General features: G+C 44.9%; 1 protein-coding gene across 2 annotated transcripts in view; it reads left to right on the top strand.

Annotated features, from left to right (window-relative positions):
* LOC147901990 (ubiquitin fusion degradation protein 1 C-like) overlaps window positions 1-18,778 on the top strand; it is a 29,067-nt gene extending 10,289 nt beyond the window's left edge. For both annotated transcript variants that reach the window (XM_087374875.1, XM_087374874.1), the window contains 5 exons: window positions 14,517-14,638; window positions 14,844-14,974; window positions 16,090-16,316; window positions 16,458-16,705; window positions 18,501-18,778. In XM_087374875.1, coding sequence (XP_087231001.1) covers window positions 14,517-14,638; window positions 14,844-14,974; window positions 16,090-16,316; window positions 16,458-16,705; window positions 18,501-18,599 — 827 coding nt within the window. In that variant the 3' untranslated portion in view covers window positions 18,600-18,778. The remainder of the gene's footprint in view (window positions 1-14,516; window positions 14,639-14,843; window positions 14,975-16,089; window positions 16,317-16,457; window positions 16,706-18,500) is intronic.
* Window positions 18,779-23,458: the final 4,680 nt, after the last annotated feature.

Here is a 23,458-nt window from a genome sequence, read left to right as displayed (position 1 = left end):
CATTTTACAGCAGTATTTTCAGAATTTACCGTGATATTTTCTACATCAGTTCATTATCTCCACCAGGGTCTTATTTTGAGTGGGAGGGGATGTCACGATCTGTGACGTATTCCTTTCTCTATATCTTAGACTTATGGATGGTTTGATGAATGGACACTTGTGGAAGGGTATGCCCTTTCGACGGGACACTTCCTATGAGGCACAACCCTTCACAAGAGACATTCTATGGAAGAGACACTCCTATTGTAATGTACCCTTTCATCAAGGGTCACACCCTTCACAAGGGGTACACACCTCTTCATGCACATACACTTTGGAGTACACACCTTTTCATGTGTGACTCTTCACTCTCTATATAAGAGAGGCCCAACTGTATGGATGACACACTACAAACACTCAAGCAATACAAGTATTCCTTGTTCTCTGGTATTTCAGTCTCCTTTCTGTTCCTTAGCACATTTCTAAATATAGTAAATCTAGGATTTCTTACAATGCATCATTTGCCGATTTAGTGTGAATTTTGGCTTCGTACGGCTTGTTTACCACCCTACTACAACTGTAGTGTTCGAAAACAGAGATGAAGGCTGCTTGCTGTAGCTGACACTCTGCAGCGGAAGATTATAGTATATAGCCCAGGAATCACACAGTGCTAAATCCAATCTTGCTCCCTACCTTAGTGCACACGAGTGTATAGAGAGATAGGCACACACAGAGATCTTGTGTTAGAAATGACCCAACAGAGGGTACAGTGTGGGGTGTGGAATCATAAACTTCTTAACTTGTGTGCATAAAATAGATGTGCATACTCATCAATAGACAATGAACCAGCCAGATAGAGAAACCACCAAAATATATTTCCGTCCCAAACTATGGACACAATACAAAAGATATAGATCTAGAGTCCCACCAATGGTGTGGTCCTCTGATCTTACCACAAGGTCCTTCTCCTATCAGCCAGTTATCTCTAGACTTGAGTCTGCGTGCTCCACCTCGAGCTTTTGTAGACTATCCGTCCAGATCCGTTCCGCCTTGCTGTCTTTGCACCAGCCTAGGTGGGCAGCTCTCTCAGCTCTTAGTCTGCAGCTCCTTGTGCTCCCTTCACCTCCTGAACATAGGCCCAAGGGAAGCTCCTTTGCTGCTCCTATCTGCTGGCTGTTTGCTGCTGCAAGTGATAAGAAGTGAGGCCTCAAGGATCTCCTTTTATAGGGCCCCAAGGGCTGGCAAAAATACCACACTTCTAGGGCCTTTGGCCCTCCAATCTAGGCAAGGGCCCAGCCCTTTATAACCCTGCCTGGCCAACCTGTGTGGGCTATAAATATGCCCCCCAGGGTCAGTCCCTTGCAGCCCTCCTTGCTGCTGCTTCTGGACACCTGGGTGCCCACTCTCCAGCCTTAAAGCAGGGCCTCCAAACAGGCCCAAAAACTGCTCCACATCTGCGCTTACCCATCCTGCACATCTTGCCATCATTGTGCCTCTGCCAGGCCCTTCTACAGCAGTATACAGAGCTGTAGACCCTGCAGATGTCAGCGCCATGTGATCGCCTCCTATTCTGGGTCCCTTGTGCTGGCTACTGCTTTGCCTTTTGCTGCAGCAGATCCATCCTAGCTCCGGGTACCTTCCATGTTCTTTGATGTGGGGTGCTGCCCATGTGGCAGCCCCCTCTCTTCTTTTTCTCTTGGGCACATCCTGCCCTAGGTCTCCCTCCCCCACGCTCTCCTCATTTGGGGGCTTACAGATGGGGAGGTGACCATTCCAACACCCCCTCTCACCGACACATCTCGGCCCAATGCCAATACGTTGATGACGATGCTCCAATAACTCCCTGGTTGTAGTCCTCTGGAACACTTCGATGCCGAAATCTTTTCTTGGCTTTTCATCGAGTGGCTCCTGCTCCACCAGGTCTGGTTCCACTTCCGCACACCATCCTGGTACACAGGTCCATCTTTGGTAGCACCACCTCCTTCAGTCACGTTCCCGCCTTCGAACTCGAACAATCCAGCTGTCACGATCTTCCAATTGTCCCCCTCATAATGAGTGAACAACCTGGAGACTTCCATGCACCATGCTTTGAGGGTCTATTTCAATCCGTCCTTCGTTTGGCAAGGTTTGCAACCAATGAATATTTCCAGTTTACCTAGACCATGAACTCTTGCTGAGTTCTCAAGTAGGTACTCTTCTGGCTTTAGTACTCTTTGTCCATCACCTTCCAGCAATCTGCGTCCAAGATTTGAAGAAGCACCAATACTTCCCCTTTTGCCTTCGAAGAAGGCCAATTCCTTCCAATCTCGTATCACCTGAGACAAATGAAGAGCAGGCTCAAATGCAAAATATCAAGTACATACTAGACTGTTGTATTGCCTGTGTGTTTGCCCTGAAAGCAAACCTTGTACCTCAATGAGGCACCCACCAATAGCGTGTGTAATCCTTTACTGTCCCCTTCAGCCAGTTATCTCTAGACTCGAGTCTGCGCGCTCCACCTCGAGCTTCTGTAGACTATCCGTCTAGATCCCTTCCACCTTGCTGTCTTTGCACCAGCCTAGGTGGGCAGCTCTCTCAGCTCTTAGTCTGCAGCTCCTTGTGCTCCCTTCACCTCCTGAACATAGGCCCAAGGGAAGCTCCTTTGCTGTTCCTATCTGCTGGCTGTTTGCTGCTGCAAGTGATAAGAAGTGAGGCCTCAAGGACCTCCTTTTATAGGGCCCCAAGGGCTGGCAAAAATACCGACCAGCCTGCAGCAAACTGGCCGACCAGTCCCCTCATCATCTACACCACCTCTCTCCTCCCCCTCTCTTGCATCATCATCACAGGTCTCCTCTCCAATAGCCCCACCACTAGCCCCACCGGCCACGGCTCCACAGTACTTTTCCCTCGTATCCCCTCTACCTCTCAGTCAGCCACCCTTCATCACCTCGTCTGGCCTCGCTACTCCTACATACCACTCCCCCGCCCAGATCACGCCGTTCCCACCATCAGTATAACCTCAGCAGTCCACTTTCATTCCAACCCCTTTCGAGATCCAGTTCCCACCTGGACTAGGATATCTTAGGCCCCCACCAGATGCTTGGGACTCCCTATTGGCTGAGATACACAGCATCCGGGCCCGTCAAGCAAAGCTGACACATTACACTCAGGAGTAGGCCCGATACACCCAGGAGCAGGCCCACATTATACATGAGCAGGGCACCCTTATCCAGGGGCTCAAACACGACATCACACAGCTTCGAGAGGAGCTCAGGACCGTGAGAGCAATGCCTGGAGGGACCCCAGTCATAGAGATGGAGGCACAGAGAGCCACGATACAGTCGGCTATAGCAGAGACAACTAGGTGGGTGGACGTGGCGAAACGAGAGCCCGCAAAGGCAATTGTTTCAGCCGCCATACAGGAGCAGCAATAGAGGGCTTCGAAGGCCCTCAACATTCGGATGCGAGGGATCACGCGAGACAGTACCAGCGCCACTACGACGCCCATGGAGGAGGCGATCACCTTTGTGACCACACATGGGGGTCGTCGACCATGGCATAGAGGGAGCATGGCGTGTTGGGAGAGATCTTAACCGAGAGCAGCCCCTAGTCATTCGCTTCAGAGATTCACATGCTCGACTAGCGACACTTTGACGTCGAGCCACTCTGCGAGAGCATCCCACCCTGTCTATGGATGAGGATTTGACACCACTACAGATTGAGGAGCGACGAGTTCTTCTCCGGCAGTGGGATGTTGTCCGCAAGGAGGGAAAATGGGTCGTGGTCCGAGATGGTAGGTTGTTGATTGGCATCCGTTGGGCTCCCACCCGCACCCCCTAGGGGGACAGGGCCTATGAGACTCAGGTTTCCGAGACCCTAGCCTGCACCATTTGGAACTGTAATGGTACCTTATGGTCAGACCCAAGGAACTTCTCGGAGTCTTACACAGGACGAGACAGTCTTCTACACGGACACACACCAGAGCCTAGAGTGTCCACTACCGATAGTCAGTGGCTACATATGGGAGTCAGCCTTTAGGGATGAGACGAGGAATATAGGAGGAGTTCGAGGATCAGGCGGGGTCGCAGTATTGTACAGGTCTTTCCTCGTTAGAGCCATCTCCATTGAGAGGAAGGACACTCTCGATTCATGTGGATCCGGATCCGATGCACAGCTACTCGTGACCTTTTCATAGCAATATGCTACTTCCCGCCAGACACATCCCACTTCGCCAGAGTGGCACGAGAGGAGGGTGAGACATCGCCATATGCACCCTTACATCAGGATATCCCAGACCTTTTAGCGTGCGGGGAAGTTCTCCTTGTTGGGGATTTCAACGCCAGGACGAGCACGTGCCAGGCACTAGTCGTGGACTTCCGAGGCGACTCTATCATGCTACCAGACATGGACCCAGATGGAGCAGGTATGACCAAGATCTCATTGGACCGACACGGGCCTGTTACACCATATGGACACGCACTCCTTGATCTGGGCAGGATGCATGATCTCATCATCTACAAGGGGCTTGACCTATGGCTCTCCTCAGGTGGTTTTACTTGCTTCCCACAGGGGGGGGGGCACTAGTGTAGTAGATTACATCATGGGATCCCCTACCTTCACCTCATGTATCACTGACTTCACCGTAGCACCACTCCCTCCAGGAGCTGATCACACATACCTATTCTTCACTATCGCCATCCCACGCTTAGCCACACCACACACACCACATAGGAAGCACGACACATACCATGACATACACTTTGATCATAGCCTCTCCCTTGCCTACTCTGGATGCCTAAACAGACTCCTAAGCTACATCGATCACATACCACTCATAGAGGACCGTGCCTACTCTGGATACCTTGCCTACTCTGGATGCCTAAACAGACTCCTAAGCTACATCGATCACATACCACTCATAGAGGACCGTGCTGCCTTGATTAGTCGCACACTCCACGAGGCCGTCCTCCAAATCTTTCGGTCGACTAGACCACCACCTCTTGGTTCTGTATCCTGCAACAATTGGTACGATGTGGAAAGCAAGGCTTATCGCCGACAACTCTGACTTGAAACCAGATGTCATCTCCCGAACACACCAGACACAGTACGCAAGTACCGACGTCTTGTACGTCGGAAGAAGTAGGCATTTCTTCGTGGAAATGAGGAGCTGCTGAACATCTTGTACATTAGCAACTCTAAGGATTTTTGGCGGAGATTGCTTGAGTGTAGGTCTCCATCATCCCTCATTGACACGAGAGTTTGGCACACGTATGCACACCATTGTTATGATGTCCCATAGCAGCCTACTCCAGATCTCATATACACACCTCGCTCCACCAGTTGCACGTCGTTCATTGAAACTGCACAATGGCCGAGCTAAGGATCATGAGGGGCTATGCACTGAGTTTATCGCATATGGGATCGACACGTTAGCCCCGATCTAGCAAAGCTATTCAATGACGCTGTTGCCTTGGCTTCCCCCGCACTTGGACAGTCAACACCATCATCCCCATCCACAAGGCAGGGGATCCCATGGACCCGAGTAACTACAGGACTATCATGATTGGACATGTGATGTCCAAGATCTATGCAGCAGTATTGGATGCGTCGGTCAGCTTGTCGCAGAGATGAGAAGGCTCAGAGCAAAGGGTTAGGTGGCGAGACCATGGATTATGGATCACATACTCATACTCAGGAGTGTCATTGAGGAGGCTAGATCATGAAAGGAGAGGGTATATTGCTGCTTTGTGGATTTTCGCAAAGCCTTTGACACAGTACCTTGAGCTCGTCTCATCACACGCCTACAGACACTGGGATTTGATCAAGAGATCATTTGGGTAGTCATGGCACTTTATGAGAGAGTCTCAGGTCGAGTTCGGACATGCGCAGGTTGGACAAATGAGATCTTGAGTACCATAGGTGTCAAACAGGGTTGTCCCTTATTACCAACCTTGTTTGGTCTCTACATCGATGAGCTTGAGACTTTCATGGGGGCTTCCGGAGGGACTAGTTGCTTACTTGCCGGGATCATCATCAGGATTCTTCTTTATGCAGATGACGTGGCACTCTTGTCGTCCACACTCCAGGGACTCTAGTTGAATGCACTGCAGGCTTTTTGTTTATCCCATGATTTGGAGGTCAACCTTGGCAAGACCAAGGTCATGATCTTTAACACCTCTCGAGCAAACATGCAACGGAAGAAGTTCACTTTTGGTGGGTCACCAGTTGAGATCGTATCCTCATACACTTACTTGGGGGTCATCTTCTCCGACCCAATCTTCACGATGAGACCAGCAATGCCAGCCAAATTGAGTAGGGGATACGCCTCACTGGCTCGACTAGAGAGACAGTACTTCCACTTCCACTTCCAGGACCCTCGGACGAAGGCTCTTCTCTTCGACTCCTTGGTTTGACCAGTTGGTATGTATGACAGTCCTTGTTGGGGACCTGACATGTCAAAGATAGAGTGGACACAAGTGGAGTGTCGACAGATTCTCATGCTCTCACGGATAATTCGGGGGAAACCATCTGTACCACATCACATCATTCAGGCCGAGTTTGGTGCTTCTCCACTCTAGCTAGATGCAGCCTTTCAGAGCATCACATATCTATACCGGGTTAGATCATATGAGGACTGCACGTCAGGGAGACAAAGGTTGCCATGGTTGGCTCTCGATTCCTCCATGAGATTGGCAGCAGAGGGAGACGAGCAAAGCTGGTATGCATGGACTCACAGATGGTTTGTGAGACTAGGGTTTCACATCGATAGGATACCTCCTCTTCAGTACAGTTTAGATGTCCCTCCGGTACTCCCACCCACCGTCCCGATCGGGCCAACCAGGTCATTCGAGAGGATCTCCTGCAGCTACACACCTTTAGGCTTGGTTGGAGCCGAGGGAGCTTCCAGTGAAGCTGAGTTTCTACAGAGATTACTGTCTTCGTATTTCGGAGGAGGGATTCATCACACCACCGGGGTACAGTGAGCTTCATATGCCTCACTCACTACAGATCTCCATCGGACAGTTTCGGGTATCATCACACCGCCTCCGCATAGAGAGCGACAGAGCAGAGGGGATTCCTAGGGAGCATCGCAGATGCATATTGTGCGACTGTCAGGAGGTTGAGTCGGAGGAGCATTTTATTTTCAGGTGCCCAGTGTACTACAAGATCCGAGGTTGCTACCATTGTCTCTTTAGAGACGGCTTCGGCTCCTTTGCAGATTCCTCGCCCACCCAGATCAGAGATGCCTCGGGGCCTTCATTCACAAGGGAATTTGACACAGTACTCAGAGTACTTACTCAGGCGATGGGGCTTGGCCACACCATCAGACACCTCTCAGAGCAGGATCACAGAGTTCTTTCCATCGAGTGACATTGATCGTCCAATCTCTAGCCGCAGACGTGATAGAGACCTCGACCCGACGATCGTAGCATGACTCACGAGACATCGAGGGGACACACAGATCACTCTGGGAGACGTCCCGTCATTGTTTAGATCCGGGATACGTCCCATGGGAGTCACAGTGGCTCTGGTCTTGCGTCGAGCCTCCTCCAGGAGACCGAGACGCACGGCACCCCTTGATGGACGCCAGCATCCCATCACCGGCTATGCACCAGCCAGGGCGACATGACATACGGAGGATTCGGATCCGCTTCAGACTTTTTTCTTTTCATTGTCACACCTAGATGTATTTGATTATGTATCATCAGACTTAGGATTTAGCATGGGTGATGATGCTTGTTTTAGTAGCTTCACCCTTACTGTGATTTGTATCAGGTTTTCTTTCAGTCTCGTAGACCCATCGATCTTTCGAAGACTCTAATAAAATTTCTTTCTTTCTTTCTTTCTAAGCTTCTTGCACAGAAACAAGGAGCATAAAATTTTGGCCAAAGGAAGAGGGGTGACAATCCTAGTTGTCTCTAATTTATTTATTTTTTTCTAAGTCAATACTTTGTTTTCATATGAGAGAGAGAGGGTGAATCTCAAGTGAAAGTGAATCTGTTGAGAAAGAAAAATTTGAGTTTCTTGATTCTTTGAGAGATTGTTTCCTAGATTCTCTTCCAAGAGAGCTTCCTCTTGAGTGGCTAGAAGATCATGTCATAGAGCTCCTTCCAAGAAGTGAGCCTCCAAATTGGTCACCTTATCACGTGAGTGCAGCACAGAGATCGAAGAAATCGTGGCACAGGGACATGACCTACTTTTCAAAGGCTAATTAGACGCAGTTCCTCACCCTTTTGTTCACGAGTGCTCTTAGTTCAAAAGAAAGATGACTCCTATCGTATATGTGTGGATTATAGAGCCCTTAACAAAATGATGGTCAGAGAATAGGTTTCTAAACCCTCGCATAGACGGTATATTGGACAGACTAAAAGGGGCTAGGATCTTTAGTCGCATTGATTTGAAAAGCGGGTACCATCAAATAAGGATGCATCCTCAAGATGTTTTTTCAGCTTCTTCAGCTCATTGTATCATGTTTTTTAGTCTCATAGATCCTTCGGTCTTTTGAAGACTTTAAATAAACTTTCTTTCTTTCTTCCTTTCTCTCTTATCTATTCTCAACCGCCCACACTACAGATCTTCCGGTCTTTTCATGGGTTTAGATATTTAGTATTTGTGTTTATATGTGTAGATGCCTGCTTAGGGGCTCTAGCCATTCAGCTCATTGCATTTGATTTTTTCAATCTCATAGGCCCTTCGGTCTTTCGAGAGTTTAATAAACTCTCTCTCTTCACAAATACATTGTGCACACACAAGCATATGCATGCACAGACAAATGTGCACACACATACGCATTATAAAAATCCAAAATACACATACAAAAAATATTGTAGATATATAGACTATAGTACACGACTTATTCTAGTCTTACAAAAATATATAGTACACATCGCACACATGCACATACACACATACGTTAGTGCACAGTGCACATGCACACAAATATTAATGTAGACTATAGCGCGTGCACACACACACACACACTCACACTCACTTTGTGAACCCCTCCCACAGACACACACGTTTTTGGGGTGAAACCATTGATTTAATTAATTCAATGTACAAGCGTTACCATCCAGTGTGGCAACTAGAAGCAGAAACAGTTGGACCAAAAGCATTTGTGCGAAGAGAAAGCATGGTTGGCATTGCTCCAAAAGGAGAGCAAGAGAGTGGCCTTAATGAGCCAACATATAAATGTGAATGTTGAGAATGTTCAAACCCCCATGCACCTTGGGTGAATAGACAAAAGTGTATTTCAAAAGGTGGAACCGCCTTAGGATCATGCTTTGTAAGCTAGAAAGAAAAAGGAGTCATTTATAGGTGTGCCTTCAAGAAAGTCAATACCATGCAAGCATTCTTGCGAAACTAAAGCATCCATATGCTTCAACGGATGAGTAGGAATTGCAAAAAGTAGGGCATTGGGAGGACAGCCTTGACGGACAAAGCAACCTAGTGAAGAGAGATAATAAACAAGTTGTGCCATCTTCATAAAGCCGGTAAACGACTTTTTGCATCTTAGGACCAAAGCCCAACCGCCTCATGACATCTGCAATAAAATCCCATTTGACAGTGTCGAATGCTTTTTTAAGATCCACCAGCATTTGCAATGTTGTCCATGATCTGTCTTCGTGGCACAAAACTAAGGAGGGTGCAAGCCTAGTATAAGTGATTCGATATGCGTAAGAGACGAGCATTTTAGAAATCAACTTACACCTTTCCATATTGATTTAGTGGCTGCCATTACAACATGCATCAGTGTGATTGTCACTCTGCTTCAACAACATGTATCCACTTGCTTGGTAATATTTCTTTTAGATTTAGATTTGATATGTTTTGCAAAATGATAAAAATGTTTTTCCCACTGTTCAGTTCGGTACATGGGGGCAAGGTCTAGCATTTGAAGGTGGACCCTCTTTGTTGGGGTTAGGGGCATTAGTGTCCCACAGAGTTATGACCTCCTTTAGGAGGGACATTGGAAATCACACTCCACGTGAGTACCCGATTTCAAATGCACAGATTGTATACAGACCTAGCAACCATTTAGGAGAATGTCTCCAGGCTTTGGGTGTGAGGAAGCATGCCAAAGAGACATGGAGATACAAGATAAGACGACAAACTAATGAGCTCAGTTATGGCTCTTTTGTGACTTTAGAGTACGTCATCCGATAGGACAAGCTGTTAGGTACCTGATAGTGAAATCAGAATTGAATTCTGACCACTTTGTATTTTTAGGGTTTTTGGGTGACGTGGCATGCTGACATGGCAGCCTTGACATATGGCATAGCCACATGGCAGCACATGGGACACATGGCAGCCTGTGGGGACAAGTGGAGAGCCATGTATGGACCATGGCACCACTTGTCACTGCAGGAACTGCAACCCCCATGCAGGCTGCAGCCCACCAAAATCTGCTGCCAAGTGTCCCTCCTTCTATCCTTGGCTGAGGGGGGGGCTCAGCCTATAAAAGAGGGCCTTCCCCCTCCCATTCTTGGATAGAAAAACTCGTTTTTTGCCTCTCTCCCTCTCTCCCTTGATGCAGCAGCCCCTCTCCACCCTTTGGGACCAGCCAACTCCGCTCCAGGCCCTTCTCTCTCTTGCTGCAGGCTTTCTCTCTCCTCTTCCAGTCTTTATCTCTCTACAGTTTAGGCTCTTTCCCTCTGCAGAAATCAGTCCTCTCTTCCTTTCCCTGCCTGGGAGCAGCCATAACACTCTCTCTCTAAAGCATTACTCCCTAGCAAGTTCTCTCTCTCTACTGTTCCAACCCTTTCCATGCAGAAATCAGCCTCTTCTCTGCACTTTTGGAACAGCAGTAGCATCTCTTTCCCACATGCTAGCCTGGGAGAAGCCATGACACTCGCTTTCTAAAAGTATCACTCCTCTCAAATCTTCTCTCTCTAGCCTACATGCCTCTTTTCTGAGTTGTTCTCAATCTTCCCATCCAACGGGGATGCAAAAGCATCAAAGACTCCATTTCCAAAGGAGTCAAGTCATGAGGAGAGTCTGTAGTTTCAAGTTTGTCTCATTTGCAGCACATTTTTCATGTTGGTATTGCTCTCTTTCTAGATAACTAGTCTTGCAACTAATGTTGGATGGAAGTGGTGATTGTTGCAGGCTTCTTCCTTGAGGATTGGGATGTCTAGGAGCTGAATCCATTCTAGTATCAACCATGGAGTCATTCTCTCTACCATTTATCTCTTCTACAGTGTTCCTAAGTCTTTTGTCTAGGTCATAGTCATCAAATGAGTTCAAAGTTTGGGAGGTGCATTGCACCTTGGTCTTGTATCTCTTTTTTCAAGAAATAAATTGAGCCTGGATAAGGGGGGGTCCCATCTTAGCCCCTTAATCCACGTGTACTGTCGGCAAGTTTTGCAAATGTCAATTTAACTCCCTATCTCCAAGTTGTCTGAAAGCACTGAGTAGTTTACAGTAATGGGCCGCCAATGTGATAAATGTTGGTGTAAAGGCTTTTTGGGAATCCCTTTTCTATAATGAAGGCATAGTGACAGAAATCCGAGCATGATTATTCGTGTGTAACAGAATAGTGCTAAGCTAATCCCAAATTTAGCAAAAAATTCAACCGTGAAGGATTTAGAGCGGCCCAACTTTAGACAAGGTTGCTTTCAATTCTTGATCAGTAAAAGGAAGTTCCAGAGCATTTGCTACCTCCTGCGATAAAACCAATAAAAGCCTTTTGCAAAGTGGCTTTGTATTATGCATTGGCAGACCAAAGTTCAAGATCATATAGATTGGAAAGTGATGAGATAGGCGCAAAGTATAATCCAAGGCCATCTCTCACAAGTAAAGTCATTAAACTGTGCGGCATGAAGCATGTACGATCGGTCCAAACAAGCCTAATACTAAGTGAATGCATTAGTATGAGATGCTACCATAAATCGCAAGGAGGTTTCAAGGATAGAGGTTGCGGATGTCTTGCATATCCAATGAGAAGTCTTCCCATGTTTGGTCAAGATGGATTGAAGCATGCAACACGAGCCTGTAAATAAGAGCTTGGACCATAATTTGGAAGGCATGATGCTCTGACTTGTTCCTCAGAGCTTTTGCATGGGAGTTGATGGAGCATATCTTCCATAAAGTGAGTGTTGGTGCACATGGTTTGTTGAGAGGGGGGGTTTCAGAATTAGAGCTCAACTCCCAACCTATAGATGTTTTTGAGCAATTTAAGCAGCTTCAACAGATGCTGAGGGATTCAAATGAAGCTATTGCACAGAATGAGCAAAAAGTGGAGGAGATGAAGGAGAACATCCGCAGGCTTAGGATGAGGGAGGAAGGAATCAAGAAGCAACTTCATCATATACAAAGCAAGAATAATGGTATTGATGGCCGTAATAGTTAAATCAGATGCCTATCGTGCTATGCAACAAGGTCCGAAATGCATGGTCTGCCATACCTCCATCATAGATGATTGTTGTATCTGATGACCTATGTGCTATTGCCCTGTGCATGTTTTTTGCTTTGGGGTGTTTGTGCATACAAAATCTCTATGTAGAGAATGCCGTTTGCCATTGCCCAAGTCATGGACAGATCAAATGTGCCTGCCTACTACAGCTATCTACGACGAGAAAGTAGATGCTGCAGCTCAATTTGCCTTTTGGGAAAAAGATACAAAAGACAAGGAGCTCAAATTGAAGAAGGCCAAGACCGAGCCTGATTGCAAGGAAAAGGAGCTTGAATGGAGGAACCAGTCCCCTTCACGAAAGGAGCAAGAAGGATTGAGCCAGCAACCAGGAAGCCCAAATCAAGGAAAGAGGAAGCGGCATGAAGGGAGGGGTCGGGCCCCTATGGGAAGGAACCAGCCCCATTCTGGAAAGGAGCAAGGAGGGTCGAGCTTGCAATCAGGGAGCTCGAGAAGGAGTCCTTGAGATGTAATCTATGTAATCTGTGTGTAATCTATTGAATACACACTCCATTGTAGAGACCATGGGTGCATGGTATAGTAGTCATTAGTTTTTCAGACTTGCCAGCCTACTGAATAGTGTTCACAAACAAAACATCTTTCTTCAGTTTATTTTAGGGCAGCCACAAGGCCTACCAAAGAGTCTTCTCCTTCCAAAAGCGTGCTAGTTGGCAAATAGAACTTGGTAAAGGAACTAGAGCGCAGGTCGAGTCTCCCACCTCCCATAACCAAGCTACTGAGATGTGCCAGGCTGTGATGCTGGAAATCATCTCCTAAACAGTATCCTATAGCGAGGACTCTAGGCGCCAACAAGTCGAGGGAGAGGCCTTGAAAATATTTTGATTAATGACTGGCTCACCGTCAATCAGATAGGCTAGTGAAGTCATCTCAAAGAAGAAATTAAGAGCTCTCCTTGCAGCAAGTGGTGATACACTATTGTGGCATGTTTTGTACTTAATTCATTGTTCTATACATGAGATTTCTGGCTATACCAATGTGTGTATTCTGTCCAGATCTGAAGTATTTCTTCATCTAGTGGTGTGCACATGTATGAAGTGATATAAGATTGTATCTGGTATCTTGATGAAGCGTCCACATTAGATGACTTGTGGTCCAGTTTGGTGATAGCGCATGCTTATTGTTGTTCTCACATGGTGTCTGAGCTTGAGTGTTGAGCTAGAGATATGTGCTTAGATTCCAGTGGGACGGTATTGTCATGTTTCCATTATCTCTGATCCCCTTCAAAGCAAGGAGGAATCAGACGAACAACCATTAGTATAGCATGTGCCGGTCACTGATGCAAAGGCGAGATGCTTGGGGGCCTCTTAACCACATTGGATGGGCATAGTGGGGGGGAAGTGGTCTAGCAAGCTCCTTAGGTAATAGCTTCTTATTTATATTGTGATGCATGTTTCCTAGAAAAGTGGTTGTGATGTGCAGTGTTTGGGGATACCAATGAATTATGCATCCTTTATATGATTAGGTGCTGAAACGCTCCATAGAGTATTATTCTGTATAGTATATTCTTCGAGCAACGGTTTAGTAAGATATTTTCTTCACCAGGCACCTTCACTTTCAAAATTAAAAGCATATGCGTGTCCTTGAAACGATCCTACTAAATAGCGACCTTGGTATAAATGTATGCTTATGTATGCACGTATGAGAGCATAGTTTCGACCATGTTTACACATGTTGGAGGCTCATGATGTCGGTGGGATGTCATAGTAGCTAGTCCCCACTATTCATGGGTATTACATAATTAAAACCACATGTATGTATACATATACATATCTATGTATATCTATATATATAAATGTGTATGTGTTTATATTTATGTGTGTGTGGTGTGCATGTGTGCGTGCATGTATGCTTGAACATGATCTGCTTCCATGCCAAGCTGTAGGATTTAAGAAGGCTTCTTGATTCTCAATCTGTACGCATAGCCCATGATAAATTCTTAAAACCTTTGTAGAAGCAACTGTGTTGTCTTACCATGTGTTAGCTTTGGCATATGGTGCAACATCATGGCTTGAAAGCATTGAACAGGATATTGATGCCAGTGACAGTATGTTGTATTTGTTTAAGTTTATGGAGGATTGCCTCTTATGAACTTGACGTTACTTCTATTTTTTGTTGATTTTTGCAGCATCATTGCGGATAGATTATCCTATGCTGTTTGAATTGCATAATCCTGCCACAAGTCGCACTTCTCACTGTGGCGTTTTGGAGTTCATTGCAGAAGAAGGAATGATTTATATGCCTTACTGGGTATGTCCCATCCGATGTTACATCTTGTTATATTCTTCCAATGGTTCAACATAATGTTATTTTTTGCTTTGCCAACACCTAAGTGCTTCATAATGTTTAGGGAAACCCCCAGCTGTATGTTCATACAGTACGCAAGTTCAAGTTCTGCCAGGTGATTGGTTGGGAAGATCGTTGACTGTTGGATGGGGGGTTCCTGTTTCATCAGATGATGGAGAACATGCTACTTTCAGAGGGAGACATAGTGAGGGTGAAAAGTGCAACATTGCCCAAGGGGACCTATGTGAAGTTGCAACCACATACAAAAGACTTTTTGGACATATCAAATCCAAAAGCTGTGTAAGCATTCTTTTTTGTATAGCTTTGATTTGGTACTGCCTTCTTATGAAACCCAGTATAGCTGCTTATGCTTGGGCACTGATGACGACATAAAGTGTTGCTTTGCTTGCTAAGTATGTCTTCCTTTTGTTTTTCTAAAAAGTTCTTGTTTACCTCTTTTTTCTTCTCTTTCATATTCTCTTTTATTTTCTCTTTTCTTTTCTGTGTAGATTTTTGATCTTTAGAACAACAGAAAATCTAAATTTGTATGATTGGACTTATTCTAGTCTTACAAAAGGTATATTGATTTGGTACTGCCTTCTTTAGTTGTAATGATATCCATTGTCCAAGTATCTTGACCTGGCAATTACAATAATCAGACCACTTTTTTTGTGGCCAGGCTTCCGGAGTAGACTAAATCAAAATAGTATCTCGGGATATCCTAGAAAGCGGGTTGTTTTTGCAGGTGGCCTCAGTTTGAGACTGGATAAGCCCAGGCTCGGGCCTTTTATAGGCCAGGTCTAATGGCCAAAGGTTGGCCATGTATTGGTCCGTTGATAGAGCAGCTACAGCTCGTCAACGGACCTGGGGTTGGCCTGATGATGAAGATCATATTAACCCTAACTGGAAGCCAGATATGGCCTATGGGAGGGAGATGTGAAGTCTGCCCAGATTGGGTTAGAGAGTCTAGGAGACCAACAAGGACTAGCCAACATGCTCTAACTAGATGGCACTAAAGAATATGAGCCAATTTAGAGAATATGGCGTGGTCAGTCGCCTGATTGGACCAACTTATCTATAGTATGTGCACGTGGCATTCACTCACTAATCATACTAGTGGCTGCAGTAGACCTGTATTACCCATCTTGTAAGAATTGATAGGATGCAGTGTCAAAATGCGTCCAAAGTTGCACTTATATATGTAATGGGGAGTAAATATGGCAATATCTGTCTCTTAAGTTATAAAGACGACATTGTTTGAAAGATGAAAATCCAGAAATTGCTACTTTCCCTGTAAAAAGAAGAAAAGAAAAAGGAAACTAACCCACCTTTGGCATGGCATCCAGACGCGGCTTTTTGTTCTTTTGAGCAGCACGAACAGCAGAATTTGATTCAATGGTTTTTAATGCTTCCAGGCTAGAGACCACACTTCGAAATTTTTCATGCCTGACAGTGGGGGACAACATTATGGTTGCTTACAATAACAAGAAATATTATATTGATATCATTGAGGCAAAACCCTCATCAGCTATCTCCATCATCGAGACTGATTGCGAGGTTGATTTTGCACCACCTTTGGATTACAAAGAACCAGAGCCAGTTCTACCTGCTGTTCCTTCTATCAATGGAACCACTTCCCAAGGTATTATAAAGTGCATTATTCTCTCTCCTTCCCTTGAATATAAAGCTGCTGCTCCATCAACCACCACTAACTTGCCCTTGAATATGCATTACAAACTCTTATATTGCTATATTGATGCTGTGGTGCTTTAATGGTGGTCAGCTTCACAGGCAGCTGAAGAGCCAGAGGAGCCAAAATTCAATGCTTTTACAGGTACGGGGAGGCGTTTGGATGGGAAACCGGTGAAATATTCAACTGCACCTGAGAATTCTTCTGTACCTTCTGCATCACAATTTGCAAACAAGAAGATCTCACCAACCCCAGTGGCAGCCTCTGGCAGTGGCCCAAACAGGCCACCTGGAAAGCTGGTCTTTGGAGGTGGTAATGCAAACAATAATGCATCTGCGCAGGTATATTGGAAGGACCTTATGGCCCAGACCTATTGCACTTCATGCACATGCAAAGCTAACATTGAAAATACATACATCTTCTGGTGCAATTGCAGATGCATGCACACGTGCACACACAGAGGCACATACACGTAGGCAGAGAGAGAGAGAGAGAGAGAGGGGGGGGGGGGGGGGTTTAACATCTTTGAAAGGCCAAATGGTCTATGAGACTGAAAAGAAACCTGATACAATGAAAGCTAAGGGTGGGGCCACTAAGTGGGTACCCATGCCAAGGCTGATGTTTGTGACAAGAAAAAAAAGTAATACATCGTGCTGTTTCTGCGAGAGAAAATCAAATCCGGGGATCATCGAGGAGGAAGCCCCTGGTTGCCTACCAATCAGTCAGCTGTCCACCTGATTGACTGGACCTGGTGAGGGATGGCGTGGAGGACGAAAATAAGTGATAGATCGCTGCTTGCTCTCAGCCTGTCTAGGTCCATCCCTCCTCTGTAGTAGCCCGCTGTTTGACAAGTGCTATCCTCACTCCAGTGGTCTGAGAAGAGAGAGAGAGAGAGAGAGAGAACTGAAGAAGGCCAGAGAGGCCTATGAGTCCACGTCAGAATACATTGTGAAATCTAAACCCGCTAGGGGTGAAGTGGAAACTGAAGCTGGCTGCTGGAAACACGCTGGGTGTGTGTCACCCTGCAGCAAATATGTAGCCCAAAACGAACTGAACTGACAGGTTCCAGCAGGATAGGCATGATGTTGTCTTGGGCAGCCAGCTTTTGGGTGTCCCAGTCTTGAATTAGCACAGCTGCTTTTGCCACTCATAGCCGTGATTGGAGTTTTACTTTTTGTGGTCTCAAGCTAATTCTGTTTGCTAAGGGTGAGGGTTGGCTTCTAATAGGAGGAAGGATGCAGCAGTTTTGGAGCAAGAAAAGGGAAGTCGTGTGATGCTACCTTACAAGCTGAGTTTGTTCTGACAACTAACTGAGAATCAACAAAGATCTGCAACTCGCCAGTGTCAACCCATCAGCAGCTCTCAGTTGTTAGTTACATTGTTGGACCTCACATCCATCCATGCCTGCTTCCGAGTGGGCATGATCTCTCCCTGCCCATCATACACGGCCATATCTTCTTAGAAGGCAAGAAAGCTCCATCAAAGTATAAGACATGCTCACCGAACCAAAAATGCTGTTCCCTTTCCTTTAGCTCTTTGGTTGCTCCCTGATCTTGCAAATTGTCGTTCTACATCCGTGTGTCCTCTTGTCAACAAGTCAGCTAAGGATGCCTGACTGCACACTGCAGTCCACACGGTAGGTAACAGACCCAGTTGGCAGCCTGACAGGCCAGTTGGGTGTCTGTGGCAGTTTGCAGGCCACAGAGTGAGTTGGCCCAGTATCAGCCCTATTTCTATATGAAATGGCTTTTCCAGCCATTTCACCATCAGCTCCAGGCATAGCCTCATCCATGAGCAGCCCCATAACTTCAACAGAGAAGCTGCCTAGGAGGCCAGAGAAGAACGTCTCTACACTCTCCAATAAGCAAAGGAAGCTGCCCAGGAGGCTAGAGAAGAGCATCTCTGAGCGGCACAAGAAGTGGGATCGAGCATTGATGTTATCACTGCTCCAAGTCAGAGCAAGAGAGCTTGACAAACCAGAGAGAGAGAGAGAGAGAGAGAGAGAGAGAGAGAGAGAGGGGGGGGGGGGGGATGGTGATGTTCTGTTCTTCTGAGGTTTGAAGATTTAGCTGATCATGTTGTGTTTGGGGAAGTTTTTCTCCTCTCAATTTGTCTGACTTTGTATGTGTTTTTCAGCCACCAGTGCCAAAAGAACCTGTTAAGCAAGAGCCTCCCATGGATGACCAGCCTAAATTTCAAGCTTTCAGTGGCAAGAAGTACTCATTGAGAGACTAAGTCTTGGGTTCTTGTCTATAGACATCTTAATGCCAATGCATCAGGAGGCTCTCAAATGCATTTGTACAGCTCAGCGTTAGGCATTTATAAGAGTAAAAAAAGGTGGTAAAACCCTTTATTTGAATTTGTTTGACTAAATAAATACGTATTATGGCAATAGTAAACAAATTCTCTCTTTCTATGCTCTTTATTTTATGACATGCATCACTTCAGTTTTGTCAGGCCAGCATGCGAATAGTTGATGTCCGTGTACATATGTGTAGTTCAAATAGGGAGGATACACAATCTAATGCTAATTCGATTGAGGAGATTGGTATTGCGAGGCTTCAGATGGAGGTTACTGGTAGCTATCTGGGGGGGTTGGGTTGTTGTGTTGATTGTTGTGAAAAGTCTAGCTCATACATTATTATGGACATGTTATGAGAGTTGGATGCAGGGATTGATGATTTATCCAAGGGAGCCATTTGGTGGGTTTGTGCTCACACAACTTTTTCCCTCACCAACCAACACACAATAAAATACTACAAGCTCAAAAGGAACTTTGTCTGCCTCTTTGCTGTAGTGTTTACCAAACCGTGTTTTCTGGGACAGCCTGCATTAAAGTGATGAAAGCCGGTTCATCTTGAAGGAATTCTACAGTTCCCTGAGGTTTACAATTGTGTAGTTTGAACAGGAAGGATACACAATTATGCTGTTGTCCTGAGAAGATTGAAGAATCAGTAATGGGAGTAGTTGCGAGCTAATTTTGTGCTGAATTAAGTTGTGCGAGAGTAGGATGTAGGGATCAACGACTTATTGCAAGAAATTGTTCTCTTGGGTTAGTTCTAATCCAACAGCGAATTAAAAACAGGAGCTGAAAGGGAACTTTGTCTGACTTTGCTGCAGCATGTCACAGAACATGTTTGTGTTGCTTTTTAACCTGCCTCCGTTGAACCCCCGTTGCCTTTTGTCTTTGTTCTTAAACATAAAGGATTCAATACTTCCACTTTACCTTCGTTTGTTTCTTTAATCGAAGGGCCTTGTTCAGTTTAAAGGAGCCTATACATGAAATTGAGGATACGTTGGTTAACTTGGCACTGATTATTTTAGGACTTGCATGCTTGGCATAAGCCAATTAGCTAATGTGACATGGATAAATTGTCGATAATTTTTGTTGAAGATTTCTTTATTGAGCATTCTTGGAAGTTTTGGGTGCTAATAAGGCCTACCCATTTTTTTGAATTTTCGGGACTTGAAAACCCTATTGAAGAGATTGGCTTAGGGTTTTTTTCACGGACTTGGAAATTTTCCGCCACCTAGTCTGTCTCCCCCATGCAAAGGCAAAGTAATAGATGTGTTGCTCTTGTTCCACCTAGCCAACAATGTGCTTGAACGAGTCTCGTCCATTGGATGTCTTGCAAGGAGATAGGTTCCATGTGATGCTGCTGCCTTTGAGCCACTTGGACTAACAGTTTTCTTTGCAATGTGGCAGTCTTTGTCTTGTCCATTGGATGTCTTGTAAGGAGAGAGGTTTCATGTGATGATGCTACCTTTGAGCCACTTGAACTATGAGTTTTCTTTGCAATGTCTTTTGATTCACCCTCGGGAGTTTGCTTGATCCCTTGTCGAGTTTTCCAAGGTGACTCTTTCCAAGGTTTTTTGTTGTGAGTGAGCTAAGGTTTGGGTTTTGGGTGGTTAGTGGGTTGTCTTGTGTTTCTTGCCATGGGTTGGGTGAGTTGCTTATGTGTGCGTTGATGTGTTGTTTGTGCTTGCGTGTTGCATTCGTTTGGTGGGTGTGAGAGCTCCTTGGTGCATGTGTGGAAGTTGTTTGGTTGTTGCTTCTTGTTTGCATGTTTGGCTTATCTCTTCTTTTTGTGTAGCGTTTGCTTTGTCTTCGGTTTTTTTGCTTGTGGTTTGTTGTTTTTTGTTCTCTCTTTTGCCACGAGCATTGTTTACGTGTTTTCGTGGGGCATGTTTTATGCATTGAGTGGTACTTGCATGTTGTGTGCTGCGTGATTTGCATGTTTATGCCCTATGTGTGGTGCTTGCATGTTGCATCTATGGTACAACAAATGTTCCCTAATCTAGAAGGGATCCAATCAAATTAGAACAAAAGAAGAAATGGCAAGCACTAGATATATGCACTTTTCAAGGACATCACTAAGCCAATACTCATAGTAGTAGGAAGTTAAGGCATGCAACGAAATCACTCCTTGAAAGTGATTTAGAAATGCAAAGGAGAGGTATTTGAGTGCAAGTGGTATAGAAATGCCAAATAGTCTTTTATTGGGACAAGACATGACAAAAAAGATGTTGGTAAAGAGAGCTTCCATGACATGTGTTTGTAAGGAACTAAGTAAATTTCTAATAAAGAACCCCCATTAATTTGATAGAACCATGCTTCAACTCTAGATTTGGTCCAAAATAAGGAGAATACTTATTACCCTTCACAAATAGCAATGAGTTAGTTTATGATGGGAAGAGGTGTGTCAATGGTCCTAAGTATTTGTTATCGACATCAAAATATTGATGTGTTCCAATGTAAACAAAGCATGAGAGACCATTTCAATAATCATAGGCTTGCACTAAAGTATGCAATTGCAAAAATTAGTGAATCAATTATAATCATACAAAATGGTTGAGTGAACTTAAAACTTTCAATATAGTGCCAAATCTTTCCTTGGAGAGTGTCGAAGTTGTGGAAGTTTAGTTATGTTAGCATGAAGGTAAATAGACCCTAGCAAGGCTATGAAAATTAATGTGCAATCAACTACCATCTTGTCAACACTAGTTGAACCATTATAAGCAAGAAATTTCCCTTGTAATGGAAAAGAATGATCTTGTTAAGAGTATTATAATTACAGATCCTATTATACCACTTTGTGTCCCAAAGTAGAGCATAAACTCTAGTCAAAGTGATTGAACACAAGCTTCAAGGACTAACTACAAAAGCTTAGAGCTAGTGATAAATCTTCCACATTTAGTCTATGGAATTACTACCATAGAGCGAACAAATAAAGAGCAAGTTATTCAAACCCTTTTGAGACTATTAAAAAAAATTAACAAGTAGTAAAAGCTTGAGGCTCAAGTTGACTGTTAGTAATAATGTTTTAGTGACCAATTTAAACAAAAGTTTGAGTAAGGATGACACAAATGTGGCAGTCCTTATAAACTTCAAAGAATTTGAATTGAAGTAAGTAGGTTTCAGTTTAAAATAAAGTGAATAAAAAATATAGAATTACCACCCATGTAGAAAATAAAAACCCAACCCATGCACAAAAGGCAATGGGAAAACAACAAACACATGCAAGCTTAAAACATGGGTGACCATGAGTGCACAAATAGCTCAAAGTTACAAAAGAACACAGCCAAACCACACAAAAATCACACTATGCAATCCACAGAGCACACATGCACCATACATGTAGCACAAAACATATGCAATCCATATTTGTAAAGAAACACACAAACAACACACACAATCAAACAAAAACAAAAATGGCAAACCATAAGAAAAACCTTAAGACCAAGCAAAGTCACAAAAAAAAAAGGAGAGACACATAAACAAAAAATAAGTAGTAGCCAAACGACTCCCATAGACACACCCAAGAGCTCACATACACACCGACCAAACGAACATGGCATGTAGGCACACTACTAACTACAAACATTCAAGTTGCAATGAAGACCATTGCCAAGTAGTTATCTAGAACTCCCTCACTATGGCTAGTTGTGTACAAGGGACAATGTGAACAAGTAGCACCTCATGTCTATATACACCCATGTGCATATCTTCGTGATCTCAACCTTTTCATGCATTGGGCCATTAATAGTCTATAGTGCTGAGATATCGAGCTCCACTCGCGATATGCCAGGGTGACCGTTGTGCATTTATGTCACTGACTTGTTAGCTACAGATGCGGTTGGTACACCACCCATGAATAATAGCTGGATGATAGCTATCCTTATCTACACTAGTTCGTGGCTCAGTTAGTATGCCACCTTAGTTAGTTGAGTTTGGTTTGAGACCCACATATAGGGTTCTTCTATTTCTTTGTACAAGAGTTCTTTTGGCTTTCACAACTAAGAAGAGGAAAACTATTTTCAGCCTCCACCTTTGTGTGTATTCTCCCATTGTGCTTGTGAGAAAGCCTCAAGTGAGACTCCTTCCCTCTCTCCCACTATCTTCACATGGTATCAGAGCCTTGTTCGTGGTAAGGAGCTCAAGAAAGTAAACCAAGTTCGCAGTGTCCTGGTAAGAGGACAAGTGTTGCTTTCCTTTTTCGAGTTTGGGAGCAAATCTCTGCAGGTAGCACAGTCGGAAGTGCAAGAGTGCACTGTCTCAGATTGAGACGCCCTTTGCGGTGTGGTGAGAGGGCATTATATGCTGCGGGAAAGGGGCAAAGCCCTTGGTGACTTTATTTTTCTGATTCGAGGTCATTTCGGGGCCCGTTTTGGAGGCAAAATTTCTCCGCAGGCACTCAGAAAAAGGCCCTGTTTTTGCTGTGCGACCACTGCTCGGCTAGTCGGTGAAAAGTTGTCGTAGAAATTGCATCGTATGCCTGTGTGCAGAGATATTGGGAGTTGCAGATTCATGCTTGTTGCCTGTTGATGCAAAATCGTCACTAGAAAGTGACTGTGTAGTGAAATACCACTTTCGTCAGTTTTGTAGCTCTGCCCGTGTGAGGCAAAAGCTGTGTTTTTGCAGTAACAGAATATTTTGCAGTGTTCTGTAATGGCATCTGATTCTCTTTCACAGATTGTCATTGAAAAGCTTGACAAGAACAACTTCCAGGCATGGAAGTTTAGAATGACGAATTTCTTGATGGGAAAAGGCTACTGGGAGTTCATTACAGGAAATGAAGAAGAACCAGTTCTTC

The sequence above is a fragment of the Dipteris shenzhenensis genome, chromosome 5, assembly GCF_047967505.1.
Source record: "Dipteris shenzhenensis isolate YYH24624 ecotype China chromosome 5, Dip_SZ_1.0, whole genome shotgun sequence".
Lineage (NCBI taxonomy): Eukaryota > Viridiplantae > Streptophyta > Polypodiopsida > Gleicheniales > Dipteridaceae > Dipteris > Dipteris shenzhenensis.
The sequence above is the reverse complement of the archived record's forward strand: the minus strand, read 5'-3'. Positions and strand labels throughout refer to the sequence as shown.